General features: G+C 36.9%; 1 protein-coding gene across 4 annotated transcripts in view; it reads left to right on the top strand.

Annotated features, from left to right (window-relative positions):
• Positions 1-16109, top strand: part of USP34 (ubiquitin specific peptidase 34) — a 291540-nt gene that overhangs the window by 129707 nt on the left and 145724 nt on the right. For all 4 annotated transcript variants that reach the window (XR_002734953.2, XM_023228313.2, XM_023228311.2 and 1 more), the window contains exons 16-20: positions 2334-2548; positions 6956-7071; positions 7162-7289; positions 12887-12976; positions 15790-15885. Coding sequence is in view for 3 of the 4 variants with exons in the window: in XM_023228313.2 (XP_023084081.1) it covers positions 2334-2548; positions 6956-7071; positions 7162-7289; positions 12887-12976; positions 15790-15885 (645 nt within the window). In the remaining variant the exon portion in view is untranslated. The remainder of the gene's footprint in view (positions 1-2333; positions 2549-6955; positions 7072-7161; positions 7290-12886; positions 12977-15789; positions 15886-16109) is intronic.

Genomic DNA, 16109 nt, shown 5'->3' with positions numbered 1-16109 from the left:
TATACAGACAGGGTATTGCTATGTTGCCCAGGCTGGTCTTGAACCCAAGACCTCAGATGGTCCTTTAACCTCAGCCCAAAGCTCTAGGATTACAGGCGTGAGCCACTTATACCCAGCCTAGACCTGGCATGTTTTATGTGTGTAATGGTCACATATGGCTAGTCAGTGTTATATTGGATAGCACAGGATTAGATTTTGAACTTCTTGTAGTAAATGCCTAAAAAAGGTATGAGTACTTACGGAAACATGCCTAAATTGTGATGAAGAAAGGGAACTTTTACACATCTCCTAATTTTAGGGTATTTAAAAGGATAAGCTCTAGCATAAAACTTTTTGGTTATCTGTGAAATACGCCAAATAGGTGATTCTGTCACTTACTGGTGGTATTATGATGGGCAAAATAATTAATTTTTCATTTTTTTCTTCTGTAAAATGAGAACAATAATCCCAGTGCTTTGGAGGCTAAGGCAGGAGGATCGTTTGAGGCCAGGAGTTTGAGATCAGCCTGGGCAATGTAGTGGGGGCCTGTCTCTACAAAAATATTTTTAAAAAACCCGCCAGGCATGGTAGCACACACCTGTAGTTCTAGATAATTGGGAGACTGAGGTGGAAGGATCGCTTGAGTCCAGGAGATCAAGACTGCAGTGAGCTATGATTGCACCACTACACTCCAGCCTGGGCAATAGAATGAGACTCTGTCTCTAAAAATAAAATGGGAACAATAGTATCTATCTCATAGTTTTATTGTGAGGATTTCCTGGGCTAACTAATGTGATTGGTACACAGTAAGTGCTCATTAAGTGTTAGCTGCATATTTATTATTGTTGTTACAAGTGATAGTATGTGAGTTTATGGTGAATCATGGATATGCCCTTTATCAGATTGAGTTTTGCTATACTCAACAATTTGTCAGATCTTCCAGAATTCAGTTAAGTTAAGGTGAACTACATATCTATATGTATTACTTCTTTATTTCCTTTGCTTTTTAATTCTTACCACTGATGCATCTGAGTTTAAGGAATTATTTTTTAAAGATTGGCATCATTGGCATTTTGGGCCAGATAATTTAAAAAAATTTTTTTTTTTTTTGAAACAGTGTCACACTCTTTTGTTGAGGCTGGAGTGCAGTGGCACGATCTTGGCTCACTGCAACCTCCACCTCCTGGGTTCAAGTGATTGTCCTGCCTCAGCCTCCTGAGTAGCTGGGATTATAGGCATCTGCCACCATGCCCCAGCTAATTTTTGTATTTTTAGTAGAGACAGGGTTTCACCATGTTGACCAGGCTGGTCTTGAACTGCTCACCTCAAATGATCTGCCTGCCTCGGCCTCCCAAAGTGCTAGGATTACAGGTGTGAGCCACCATGCCCAGCCTTGGGCCAGAACATTTTTTTGGTTTGAATTTATAGCAATGTTAATATTGTCCTGTGCATTGCAGAATGTTTGCCAGTATCCTGAGCCTTATCTCTAGATTCCACTAGCATCTCCTCAGTTTTGACATCCAAAAATATCTCTGGATATTTCTAGATTTCCCCCAAGGGCCTAAATTCACCCCTAATTGAGAACCACTGGCTCACTATCTGGCATTATAGATAGAAACATTCACAGTTGTCCCCAGCACAGCTTATGATGAAGACAAAGAATTACTTTGTTACAAAACTGAGGTGCAGTATATTCAGTTTGGTACACTGCAAATCTTAATTTTGACACCTGTACCCATTCCATACCTCAAAAGATGTAATGATTTAATTTTTCATTTTAGCTCTTCTCATATTCTGTGTATTAATGGTACTACTTTTGAGTCTCTTAATCAACCCTGAACTTCATGTTATTTTTTGATTTTTTAAAATCATTTTGTCTTTATGTCCAATAACAGTGTGTTTTAGAAATGAATACTTACTTTGGGTTTGTTGAGTTAGAAGTTCCCTAATTAATATTAAGTCCATCAAGACTGCAGCTTTAAATTGAAATTTTTTTTGGTTTGATTCTACAGTTGTATAAAACCACGTTTTATGAGTTCACATTTTATAGACTTTGTATAAAATAATATGTAAATAGTGAGTATTAGTGATCTTGTTAAAATTGTTCTTTGAATTTGTTCTGATGAGGTGTGTTAATAGGCCTGGTAATACGAGTGTGTATTGTAAAATTATTAAATAATACTGACGGTGTGAAGTTTTCAGTTTCGTAAAGCTCTCAACATTCCATATTGTTAATAAGCAGATGTCGCTTTGTTTCCGAGTGTATTTGTAAGTCTAAGAGAGGTATTTTTTGTGGTTCACAAATTAGATTTACATTTGTAATTACTAACTTTGTGCTTTTCTCTGTTTTGTAGGCATATGGTTGATGATATGCTAAGTGCAGATGATGTCAGTTGTAGTAGCTCCCAGGTCAGTGCAAAATCGGAAAAAAATATGGCTGATTTTGATGGTGAAGAATCTGGATGTGAAGAGGAGCTAGTTCAGATTAATTCACATGCAGAACTGACGTCTCACCTCCAACAACATCTTCCCAATTTAGCTTCCATTTACCATGAACATCTTAGTCAAGGTAAGACTCTACAGTAAGTGAAATATATTACCTTCTTCACAACCGGAATAATTTATCTTACATTGTTGAAAGGAATCAATAGTTAAGATTTGATACTTAAATGTTTTTGTCACAATAGTTTCCATATGGTAGTTTTTTTCCCCCAAGGGAATTATTATAAATACTGCATCATGAATATAAATAAAGCCTGCAGTTCTATCGAGATATTCAGTGGGGAAAAAAAAATATAACAATAATATGTAATAATTAAAGCTCTGTATTTTAGAAAATATATGGTTGTATTAGAATTTATATTCAGAAATCATAGGACCTAAAAGTAATAGGAAATCACAAAAGATAAAATTATATAATTCAATTTATATGATATGTCTAGAATAGGCAAATCTGCAGGCAGAAGGAAGGTTAGTGGTTGCTTGGGGTTAGGGAAGGGTAGGAGGGAATAAAGAGGAGTGAGTCTGAGAAATCATTGTTCAAGTCTAAATCAATCTTAAAGTAATAGGACTTGACCAGACTCGAAAGAATGGAAGATGAAGGAAGGTAAAGAGTAGTAGGGAATTAATGAGTAAAGCAAGAAAAAAGTAAGAAAGTAAAAACAGTTTTAGAATTGGCAGTTTAAAGGCCTTTAACCTCTTGTTTGGTTGGTATCATCAACGTATACTGGCCTAGTAAATGGGTTTTGGGATGCCAGTACATTTTAAGTAAACCTGATGGATTAGGTTTAGGCTGAGGCCATGAACGCACTTGGAAACACAACTTGTGGATCTTGGATCAATTTACTGATTTGTACATATTTTTTGTACATGATTGTCTAGGTTAAGTTACTTTGTGGTTGTTGAGAAAGGAATAGGTTAGATTGAAGTCATCTGACTCAATGTGATGCCATATTTGTAAATTGTTACCATTCTTAACTCAAATTTTCCTTTAATTAGTGTTTTACCTATTTTTTACTGCATGGAGTTAGAAATTGAACAAAATGGTTATTTTCTTTTCACAACCCTTTGTAGACAGAATAAAATGATAGTATATGTTAATGCTTTCCAAATCTACCTTGTATTACAATGTTTTTAGTACTGGAAGACCTCCTCCAACACAGTAAGATAGTCACTTTAAAAATGGGCAAAAGTGTCAAACAGATACTGCATAAAAGATGATATATAGAAGTGGTCAATAAGGGCTGGGCATGGTGGCTCACACCTATAATCCTAGCACTTTGGAAGGCTGAGGTGGGCAGATCCTTTGAGGTCAGGAGTTCAAGATTAGCCTAGCCAACATGGTGAAACCCCATCCCTACTAAAAATGCAAAAAAAAAAAAAAAAAAAAAATTAGCTGGGCATGGTGGTGGTTGCCTGTAGTCCCAGCTACTTGGGTGGCTGAGAGAGGAAAATCGCTTGAACCTGGGCAGTGGAGGTTGCAGTGAGCCGAGATCACGCCACTGCACTCCAGCCTGGATGACAGTGTAATACTCCATTTAAAAAAAAAAAAGAAATGGACAATAAGTACATTCACAGTATCTCTTGTCATCTGGTAAATGTAAGTTAAAACCACAGTGAGGTACTACTACATACCTATTGAAATGAGTAAAATTAAGGACTGATAATATCAAGGATTAACATTAGAATGTGGAGCTGGAACTGTCATATCTTGCTGTGGAACATAAAATATAATCACTTGGGAGAACTGTGTGTTAGTCCATTATTGTGTTGCTCTAAAGGAATGGCCTGGTGCAGTGGCTCACGCTTGTAATCCCAGCACTTTGGGAGGCCGAGACAGGTGGATCACTTGAGGTCAGCAGCTCGAGGCCAGCCTGGCTAACATGGTGAAACCCTGTTGGTACTAAAAATACAAAAATTAGCTGGGTGTGGTGACGGGCACCTGTCGTCCCAGCTACTTGGGAGGCTGAGGCACGAGAAGAATCACTTGAACCGGAGAGGTGGGGGTTGCAGTGAGCCAAGATCACACCACTCCACTCCATCCTGGGCAACAGAGTGAGACTGCATCTCAAAAAAAAAAGAAAGAAATACCTAAGGCTGGGTAGTTTATAAACAAAAGTGGTTTATTTTGGCTCACAGTTCTGCAGGTTGTGCAAGAAGCATAGTGCCAGCATCTGCTTCTGATGAGGGCCACAGGGAGCTTACAATCATTGCAGAATGTGAAAGGGGAGCAGAGGTCTCATGGTGAAAGTGGAAACGGGGGATTTGAGGGGTGCCACTCCCTTCTAAACAACCAGGTCTCATCTGAAGTCAATGTGAGAACTCACGCACTATGATGAGGACAGCATGAAAACATTCATGAGGGATCTGCTGCCATGACCCAAACGCCTCCTACTAGGCTCACCTCCAACATTGGAGGTCACGTTTCAACATGAGATTTGCGGGGAACAAAACATTCAAACTGTATCAGATTGCTTTATCACAAAGTTAAATATTTACCTACCATATGACCCAGAAGTTCTTTTGCCCTCAGTTTTTACCCAAGAGAAATGGAAACATGTCTGCCAAAAGATTTATTCATGTGTGTGCCTTTATTCAGAAAGCCTTCCAACTGGAATTAACTGGTATATTCACATAGTGGAATTTTGCTGATCAGTAGAAAGGAAGGAACTACATAGACACGTCCAGAATCATGGATGAATATTGAGAAACATCATTCTGAGCAAAAGAAGCTAGAAATAGAAGAAAGTACATACTATGTATTACTTATGTGCAGTTCTAGAATGGTCAAAAGTAATTTGTAAGGATAGAAAGCTCCTCAATCATTGCCTAGGGCTTGAGGGTGGGAATTAATTGTAAAGGATCACAAAAGAACTTTCTGGGGAGGCCGGGCGCGGTGGCTCAAGCCTGTAATCCCAGCACTTTGGGAGGCGGAGACGGGCGGATCACGAGGTCAGGAGATCGAAACCATCCTGGCTAACACAGTGAAACCCCATCTCTACTAAAAAATACAAAAAACTAGCCGGACGAGGTGGCGAGCGCCTGTAGTCCCAGCTACTCGGGAGGCTGAGGCAGTAGAATGGCGTGAACCCGGGAGGCGGAGTTTGCAGTGAGCTGAGATCTGGCCACTGCACTCCAGTCTGGGCGACAGAGCGAGACTCTGCCTCAAAAAAAAAAAAAAAAAACAAAGAACTTTCTGGGGTGATAGAAATGTTCTCCATCTTGATTATATATGTATTTTAATAAAATTTTAAAAGGTAAATACCAAAACAATCCCCCCACCCATACACACACAAAAAAAGCCACAGACTAGAAGAAATATTTGAAAATTACATATATATGAAATTGATTGTATTTGGAATATAAAATCATTTTATAACTCAATAGTAAGACAGCCCAATTAAAGAGTGGCAAATTATTTATTTCACCAAGGAGGTATACACATAGCTACTAAGCACACGAAAAGATTCACATCATCATTAGTCATTAGGGAAATGGAAGTTAAAAACCTTAATGAGATTACACCACATACCTGTTAGAATGGCTGAAATTAAAAAGAGTGACAGTACTACGGTATTAGGGAGGATATGGAAGGAAGGGGCTAACTGTTGCTCTCATACACTGCTGATGGGAATGTAAAATGGCACAACCACTTTGGAAATCTTTTCAGCAGTTTTCTGTTAAACATACATAATACGTTATGACTCAGCGATGTCAGTCCTCGGTATTTACACAAGAGAAAGGAAAGGAAATTACACAAAATTTGTCACACAGATGTTTATGGTAGTTTTTTAATAATAGTATAAAACTAGAAACTATCCAAATGTTTCTAGTTTGGGTAGTTACAGGACTGTAACTAGTGAATGTCTAAACAAAATGTAATATTTCTATAATAGTCTTTTAATTTGAATGTTTTGGGTAAATTATCTCCAATAAAAATAGTGTTTTTTTAAAAATATAGGGATTATAAAAGATTATATAGATCATTTAGAGGAATGTCTGTTTGTTAAATAATTATTTCAAATATGTTGTCTTATTCACACTTAGTTTCAAGTATTTATGTACAGTTCTCTTGATGTGAAAATATTAATTATAAATAGCAAAGAGACTGTAGAAAGGAAACGATTTCACTTTAACCTTATCAAATCTAAATGGCACTATTCTTTTCATAAGTATTGTGCCATGCTGGGTGCAGTGACTTACACCTGTAATCCCAACACTTTGGAAGGCTGAGGAAGGAGATTATTGGAGGCCACAAGTTTGAGACCAGCCTGGCCAACAAAGCGAGACTCAGTCTCTTTAAAAAGAAACAAAAACAAAACAACAACAAAAAATTGTGCTAATGTGTTTTTATTTTATGATCTAAGAAAAATATCCTATACTTTTGTTTGGATTTACTAACCATACAAATGCTATAATCGGTCAACTGCATTTCTCTATAGTATGCTGTTTTGTTTTTTTTCCCCCCCCTTTTCAGGACCTGTAGTTCATAAACATCAATTCAACAGTAATGCTGTTACAGACATTAATTTGGATAATGTTTGCAAGAAAGGAAACACTTTGTTGTGGGATATAGTTCAAGATGAAGATGCAGTAAGTTATTTAAATTAAGAGCCAGAAGACTAGGAAATTTCAGCAAGATGCAATTAGGATAAATAATAATTTTATGTACGTTTTTTATAGGTTAATCTTTCTGAAGGATTAATAAATGAAGCAGAGAAACTTCTTTGTTCGTTAGTATGTTGGTTTACAGATAGACAGATTCGAATGAGATTCATTGAAGGTTGCCTTGAAAACTTGGGAAACAACAGGTAAAGAGGAATTTAAAAATTTTTAACACAGTAGTCAAAGTATTCGGGTGTGGGGGGACATTCTTGTTGACTAGGTGTGATGTTTTTATACTGTTTCATATACCTGTATTAATCTGTTTCTTAGTAATTGTAGTTTTCATATTAAATTTAGAGGCTTGTTCCTCACATGGTTCATATTTTAAGCACTCAGTGTTGCTCTTTTCAGCACCTTTCACCATTCTTTGTTAGATCCACCCAACAGAAACAAAAAAAAAGATACTGTCTTTTTGATTCTGGAAACACCTTGGTGATTACTGTGTTTTCAAGTTGCAGTTAAATGTACTTGAACTGTCTCATAAAGAATGCTAAATACGTGAAATTTTACTTAAGCTATAATATAAACACTTTGATAACAGCATTGTTCTTCCATTTAGGTGTGTCTTTTAATGTGTCAGTATTTGTAGTACATAAAAGACTAGGTTGGTAACTCATCAAGTCGTATATATTAGATATGTACAGTTCTTTGTCATACCTCAAAGTGTGTTTTTGTTTTTTTTTTTAAAACAGGTTAGTGTTTTTTCTGTCGTTTGAATTCTGCTTCATAGTTATGTACTTCTCATTGAGAATCAGTTGATTACACATTTCTTGATTTTCAGTGTTCTTCCGTGGATATAGTTTCATGTTTTCTTGACCTATACTGCTCTGATAGTGTTCTATTCTCTAATATAGTGAAAATATGATTCTGATGTGATGTTGTCAGTTCAGTTATTAATATATTGTTTTCCGCTTACATCTGTGTAGGTCTGCTGTGATTGTTTAATTTTATCGAATATCTAAGTGCTTGAAAATATTTTTTCCCCAATTGAATTTTAACAGTACATGCTATATTTTCTTTTCTTTTTTTTTTGGTTCTTTAAAGGGCAATACGTTGAACAGTTACAGTACACAAATTCCTTGTTCATGCACATATAAGAAACCACTAATAGAACTCTGTAAATGGATCAGTTGCCTCCTTTGCTGTACATTCTTTGTTTTTTTTTTTTCATGGAGTCTTGCTCCATCGTCCAGGCTGGAATGCAATGGTGTGATCTTGGCTCACTGCAACCTCTGCCTCCCACATTCAAGCAGTTCTCCCACCTCAGCCTCCTGAGTAGCTGGGATTACAGGCTTCTGCCATCATGGCTGGCTAATTTTTGTATTTTTGTAGAGAGGGAGTTTCATCATGTTGTCCAGGCTGGTCTTCAACTCCTCACCTCAGGTGATCCTCCTGCCTTGGCTTCCCAAAGTGCTGAGATTACACACTGCACCTGGCTGGTATATATTGTTTGAAAAGAATTCCTTTAATGGCTGGATGATATGTCATCATTTACATGGGTTTTATAACAGTTAATTGTAAAATGTTAATTTTCTTTTAAAAGTCTTTGTGAAAACACAAATTTTAATAAGTGGTTCAATAATTTGTACTCCCCATATGTGCATCTGCCTACCCTGTGACCCAGTAATTCCTCTTCTAAGTATATGCCTCACAGAATATACCCTGGTGATCACCCAAAGGCAGAGTCAAGAATGCTAACAGCAGCCCTATTGAAAATAACTGGGCAAGGCCAGGCGCGGTGGCTCAAGCCTGTAATCCCAGCACTTTGGGAGGCCGAGATGGGCGGATCACGAGGTCAGGAGATCGAGACCATCCTGGCTAACACGGTGAAACCCCGTCTCTACTAAAAATACAAAAACTAGCTGGGCGAGGTGGCGGGCGCCTGTAGTCTCAGCTACTCGGGAGGCTGAGGCAGGAGAATGGAGTAAACCCGGGAGGCGGAGCTTGCAGTGAGCTGAGATCTGGCCACTGCACTCCAGTCCGGGTGACAGAGCAAGACTCCGCCTCAAAAAAAAAAAAGAAAAGAAAAGAAAATAACTGGGCCAGCTGCGGTAGCTCATGGCTATAATCCCAGCACTTTGGGAGGCCAAGATAGGTGGATTGCATGAGCCCAGGACTGAGACCAGCATGGGCAGTGTGGTAAAACCTCACCTCTACAAAAAATACAAATAAAAGTATCCAGGTGTGGTGGTGCGTGCCTGTAGTCCCAGCTACTTGGGAGGCTGAGGTAGGAGGATTGCTTGTGCCTGGGGAGATTCAGACTGCAGTGAGTCATGATCACGTCACTGCACTCCAGCCCTGAGCAATAGAGTGAGACCCTGTCTCAAAATAAATAACATAACTACATATTCTTTGCATAGCTATTCAAATGCAAAAAAAAAAAAAAAAAGTAGAAAGGCTAATTGTGGACTACTCATAGAAATACTATATAGCAATAACATTGAATGAACAGTAAAACAACTACATGGAACAAGTTGGATGAAAGAAGCCAGACACAAAAACAATATATATCTCTATTATTTTATTTATATCATGTAAAAACAGGTGAGTTCTTGTATTTAGTAGACTGGATAATAGCTACCCTGAGGGGTGACTAGTGGTTGGAATATGGGACACAGTATAGGCTCCTGGAATGCTGATATTGATGTGTTTCTTGATTTGGTTGCTGGTTGCGTAGATGTGTTTACCTCAGAATTTTGAACTGTGCCCTCTTTTGTATGTATGTTTATTAAACTTCAATAAGAAAGGAAAGCTGTATGAAAGATTAGATATCATGCAGCCATTAAGGGTTCAGTTTTCAAAGATTATATAATGATTGAGGCAAATAATTACAGGCCTAACTGTTAAAAAGAAAAGATTGTAAGAAATAAGTCAGAATGTAATCTCTACAATACAGTTGTTTTTGGGAGGATTGAGGTTTGCTGTTTTGTTTTGTTTTTTGGAGATGGAATCTCGCTCAGTTGCTCAGGCTGGAGTCTAGTGACATGATCTTGGCTCACTGCAACCTCTGCCTCCCAGGTTCAAGTGATTCTCCTTACTCAGCCTCCGAAGTAACTGGCATTATAGGTGTGCACCACCTCGCCCAGCTAACTTTTGTATTTTTAGTAGAGGTGGAGTTTTGCCATGTTGGCCAGACTGGTCTCGAACTCCCGACCTCAAGTGATCTGCTCGCCTTGACCTGTCAAAGTGTTGGGATTACAGGCATGAGCCACCGCACCCAGTTTGAGTTTTTTTTTTTTCTTTGTGCCTTTTTGTTACTCAGTTTTCCTAAAATGAGTACATATTTCTTTTATAGGTAGGAAAATTTAAAAGATCCAAAAGGGACCAGGTATAGTGTCTCATGACTGTAATTCCAACACTTTGAGAGGCTGAGATGGGGGATCTGATGAGCCCAGTAGTTTGAGATCAGCCTTGGCAACATAGGAAGACCCCATCTCTACAGAAAAACTTTAAAATTAGCTGCGCATGGTGGCACATACCTGTAGTTACAGCTAGTTGGGAGGCTGAGGTGGGAAGTCAAGGCTGCAGCGAGCCAAGATTGCACCACTGCTCTCCAACTTGGGCAACACAGTGAGACCCTGTCTCAACAAAAAAAAAAGAAATGTGCGGACACACATGCACACACACAAACTATTTTCCTTCCCTAGAGACTGTATTATATATGGCATTTCATGTCAACTTTTGATATATACTGTGGTTTTAAATGACTATTTTGTAGAATATACTTCTTTAAAATATGGAATCCTAGATTAGACAAAATCATCCATATGTAACTTCAGCTGTGAAGACCAACAGTGAATGTCTCTGTTCTAAGATAACAAAAAGCTGCGTTAGTAATTCTTATGGGACTACCATGCTGTTGCATAGTCATAAGCTTTTGGTTACAACACAAACTCTTGGAATAAACCAAACAGCTAGTGCAATTCAGTATGATAGGATTATTCTTGAGTCTAAAATTAGTGTATTACTACTCTGGATCATTGAACCTTTTTCTTCTCTGTGAGACAGTCTCACTCTGTTGCCCAGGCGCAAGTGCAGTGGTGTGATCTCAGCTCACTGCAGTCTCCGCCTCCCAGGCTCAGGCAAGTCTCCCACCTCAGCCTCCTGAGGAGGTGGGACTACAGGCACGTGCCATCATGGCCGGCTAATCTCTTGTATTTTTTTGCAGAGACTTGTCCTGGCTGGTCTCAAACTCCTGGGCTCAATCTGCTCACCTCGACTTCCCAAAGTGTTGGGATTATAGGCATGAACCATTATGCATTGGCCATTGAGCCTTTGTGGTTGGCCATTGAACCTTTTTATCCTAACCACATTGTTGCCTAGGATTATGTGTTTTGGTATTTGCAATTTTCACTCTTGAAAGAATCTTTGAAATGTAAGTTTGACTATAACACTTCCCTTTTATGCTTTTGTTAGTTTTGTAAGTATATCAGTAGTCAGAACTACTTCAGCAAAGAAGTTGGTAGTATAACATCTCATGGTCATTATACGAGAAATTCTACAATTTAATCATCATTGGAATGAGTTGTATATTTGATTTTGTAAAGTTTCCTTTTTCATTGAAACATAAATTATTATCACCAAGCCAGTAAATTATCTTTCCCATTCTGTGTTTCATTAATTTTTAGTCTAAAAGCCATACTTTCTATCATTTAAAAACAAATTTCTCAGTTTTAATAATATTTAGTGCTTTGGGATGACTTTGAATCTGTCCTTGGTCATTATAGCACTTAAAATGTGTGTCTTTGTTCTTTGGAATCTAATTCTTTTAAATGGGAGAAAAGTTGGAATTTTTTAGATAATCTCAGGAAAAACTCTTTAAAATCTTTTAGTTATGTACAATGTAATTATTCCTCAGTAATTTTGGAGAACAGCATTCCTTTAGGGTAGGAGTAGAAGGAAGATGAGTCTTATTTCTACATTCCTACTTCTGGTTTTTCTCTTACATGAACCACACCAGTATTCACTGAACTCAATAACCACTTAATGCCTGGCATCCTGTTTCTCTAACGTCAAACATCATGTACTTGCTTCCACATTGCATTTTATAAATGAAAACATGTTTATTGAAGAAATTTTATTTACTGCCTAAATTCGTGAAAAATTTTTTCATGAAGCAATATTGGCTCCTAAGATTAAAATAAGTTTAGTTCTTCATTAGAATTTGTTTTGCCTCTCTTAAGGCTCATGCAGCCAACCTCCTTTCCTACTTCCAGGATTTTTATGTCAGTATCTGTCCTATACCTGTTCCTTTCAGAGGACAGGCAGAATCAAATCTACTTGAAGTTTTAAAGTAATTCCTTTCCCCTTTCTGCTCCTTATACTTTTGAGGTATGTGGCATGCTTCCATTAGTAACATGGTTCATAAGGCCGTGATTCTCAATTTGAATGCAAATCATGTTGAGAATTTAGGAGAAAGTGGTAGTGATGACTTGTGAAGAAATAGTTTCATTTAAGAAAGATCTTTAAATGCTCTTCACTTGCTTTTATACCCAGATATTTATAGTATGTTTTACCTTAAAGGTCTTGGATGGGAATTTTTAAACTTGGACTTCTTGCCCTAATATATATAAAGTGTAAAATGAATTTATACTTTTGAGAAAAAAATTTAATGTTTGCGTAAATAATATATCTCGATATAAAATTCATTAAAACTTTTAGCATTTAAAATTTTAAATAGCCGAATTTCTATAAAAAGAATTACTAAAATTACTTTATTCTGTGAATGTTTCTTCTGTTTCAGATCAGTAGTAATTTCACTTCGTCTTCTTCCAAAACTATTTGGTACTTTTCAGCAGTTTGGTAGCAGTTACGATACACACTGGATAACAATGTAAGTAAATAAAATAAAGTATTTATTTTAAAGATGTTTTTCAAATTATAGTTATCTAAAGGTTTTGACTAACCTACAAGCCTTTTTTTTTTTTTTTCTTTTTTTGAGACGGAAGTCTCACTCTTTCGCCCAGGCCTGACTGCGGTAGCGCTGTCTCGGCTCACTGCAAGCTCCGCCTCTCAGGTTCACGCCGTTCTCCTGCCTCAGCCTCCTGAGTAGCTGGGACTACAGGCTCCTGCCACTGTGCCCAGCTAATTTTTTATATTTTTAGTAGAGACAGGGTTTCACTGTGTTAGCCAGGATGGTCTTGATCTCCTGACCTCGTGATCCGCCCGCCTTGGCCTCCCAAAGGGCTGGGATTACAGGTGTGAGCCACCGCGCCTGGCCAACCTACAGGCTTTTACTCTGTACCAGGAAAATTTGAGTTTCATGTGGTTTGTTTTCTTAGATTTCTCTGCCACTTAGCCCTGTGGAGATTATATCCTGATGAGTAGGAAAATCTGTGTTTTATTTTCTTTGTAGTTTGGGAACAGTACTTTAGCAATTAATACTCTAATTCTAGGGAGATGTTTAGTGTATGCAGCTACAACAGAGTACTTTTGAAGAAGAGCCACACTAAAGTAAACTCCTGCGTGCCTTTAATGTTTCCCATTTCTAGGAGTTGGCTGTAGACCTACAGTCATGTTTGGGACAATCTGGACACTACCCTATTACAGGTTGAGTATGCCTAATCTGAAAAATCTAAAATCTGAAATGTTCCGTAATCCAACATTTTTAGAGCACCAGTATGACGCTCAAAGAAAATGTTAATTGGAGCATTTTGGAATTTGGATTTTTGGATTAGCTATGTTCAACTGCTATGCATTCTGCAAATATTCCAGAATCTGAAAAAATCTGAAACACTTCTAGTCCCTGGCATTTTGGATAAGGGATATTCAACTTGTACTGCTTTACATTTATGGAGAACTTATGATTAATGAATGTTAAAAGAATTCTTACAAAGGTAGAACTTTTATGTGAAATTGACCCCATGTTTTGGTAATAAGTCTAGAGAAAGCTGTCTACCACAAACAATACACTAGGAAGATGTGTTGTGTACTTTATTCTAAGTAAGCTTTTGGAGAGATTGCAGAGACATTTGAATTTTAGGGAATATTCGACTTGTTGAAGGATTCAAGTTCTCAAATCTAAGCTTAGGTGGTAAGAACACTTGCTTGCTTTCACAATGGTGTATCGCTTTTAGTTCTTGGAAGTCTGCAGTATAATTCCAGATTGGGTGAAGTTAGTTCTTCTGAGTCATATACCTTGTTTCTTATTGTTCTTTTAAAGGGAATATGTTTAATCTGAACCTTTATTATTTAGAAGTATATTAGTCTCTTTCTTTGGTTAATACTACAGTAAGAATCCAGTGAAAGTTCTATTTTTGCAAGGAAGGTCCTTAAGTTTCCAAAAGGAAGGGTAGGGGAAAGCATTTAACATTACTGAAGAACAAGAATAGTGTGAGACCTTTTTCACTGCCTCTTTCTGTAGTTTTTAAGTGGCTGAATTTCAAAATTCTAATGCAGTAAAGGCATTTATTTGGTGCTAACACAGGTGAGCAGGTGTCATTTTAATCAGTGGAGGTGCTTCATATTAAGGAGCAACTTTCTTGTATAGAAGGGGCAGTCTCTGAATATTCAGTTACTTAATTAAGTACCTGAACCTAAGTATTACTGAGTTGAAACCCTTTTAGCTTGTTCCGTAAATTAAATGTAAATAAACTTAATTAAGGAAAATTCACAGGGTTTCCATTACCTCAAGAGATTGGTATCCTAAATTTCATAAAGTACATCACTTAAAAGAACTCTAAGCTCCTGTGGTTATTTGACATCAGTAACAACAAAAACTATCATTTATTGTGAATCTAGTATGTGTAGCAGCACTCAATATTTAGTACATATTCTCTCTTAAATTCATTCTAATGGCCCGTAGTTTAAAATTGGAAACTTATCCTTGACTCTTTTAATAAACCTTCAAGCAAACAGACTTCCAGAGGTCAGCTTACTTGCCTGAAGCCGTTTTATAGCAAGTATATTGGAGCTGGTTTCAAACCCAAAGTCTTTCTTCTTTCTACCACTTGTCCTTTAGTGATTAGCAAGGTGAAAGTAACTTCTGTTTAAAATATGGCTATAACAGAAACATGATGTAAATTACATTGGAACTTACAGAATTTTAATACTTCTACATCTGTACATTTTAGCAGATAAATTGCTAATAGTTGTTATATGAAATACATTATGTTAGTTATGGAAGTTATGGACCCTGGGATCTCTGAATGTATATGCCACTATTTGTGTTTTCATTGTAGTATTTCTACATTATTTTGGAACTCAATGCTGGGTATTTCTTTGATTTTTTTTTTTTTAATTCGTTCAAAAATAAGCAAATTAATGACAAAAGATATATGCAGTAAGTTTATTGTATGCCTTCTGTATGCTAGATATTCTGCTAAGAATGGCCAAAGCACATAGTATATCCTTATATGAAATGGTATCATATTACTTTTAATATTAACTCAAATTAGTCATTGATGATAGCGCTTTCACAGGCATTATTTTGAGATTAAAAACTTATAAAGGTACTTTAAATTCATAAAAATGAAGGAACATTGCTTTATGTCTTTTCACCATTCAAATATAAAAGGTGTATATTTTTGGTAGCTGTAAAATTTTACATTTGAAGATTTTTTCAGATTTGCATATTTACTGTCATAGCATAGATTTATTCTCTTACCCTGCCCACTTTAAAATTATTTTTTCTATTATTTGGGCCAGGTGGGCAGAAAAAGAACTGAACATGATGAAGCTTTTCTTTGATAATTTGGTATACTACATTCAAACTGTGAGAGAAGGAAGACAAAAACATGCACTGTAAGTACCTCTCAACTGGGTTAAATACATTTGTGTGGATTGTCTTTCCTTTGAAAGATAATTTCCCAGTGTTTTAACTTTTTTCCATTTAGTAAATAATTGTAACAGAAAACTTCATTTGTATAAAATTATGAAAAGGCTGCTAAAACTTTTTAAGCTTGAAGATACTTAGGTTACTCTTAAATTCTTAGGTAAATGTAACTGACTCACTTTTGGGGGTTGGT

This window comes from Piliocolobus tephrosceles, chromosome 15, assembly GCF_002776525.5.
Source record: "Piliocolobus tephrosceles isolate RC106 chromosome 15, ASM277652v3, whole genome shotgun sequence".
NCBI classification, from domain to species: Eukaryota; Metazoa; Chordata; class Mammalia; order Primates; family Cercopithecidae; genus Piliocolobus; species Piliocolobus tephrosceles.
The sequence above is the reverse complement of the archived record's forward strand: the minus strand, read 5'-3'. Positions and strand labels throughout refer to the sequence as shown.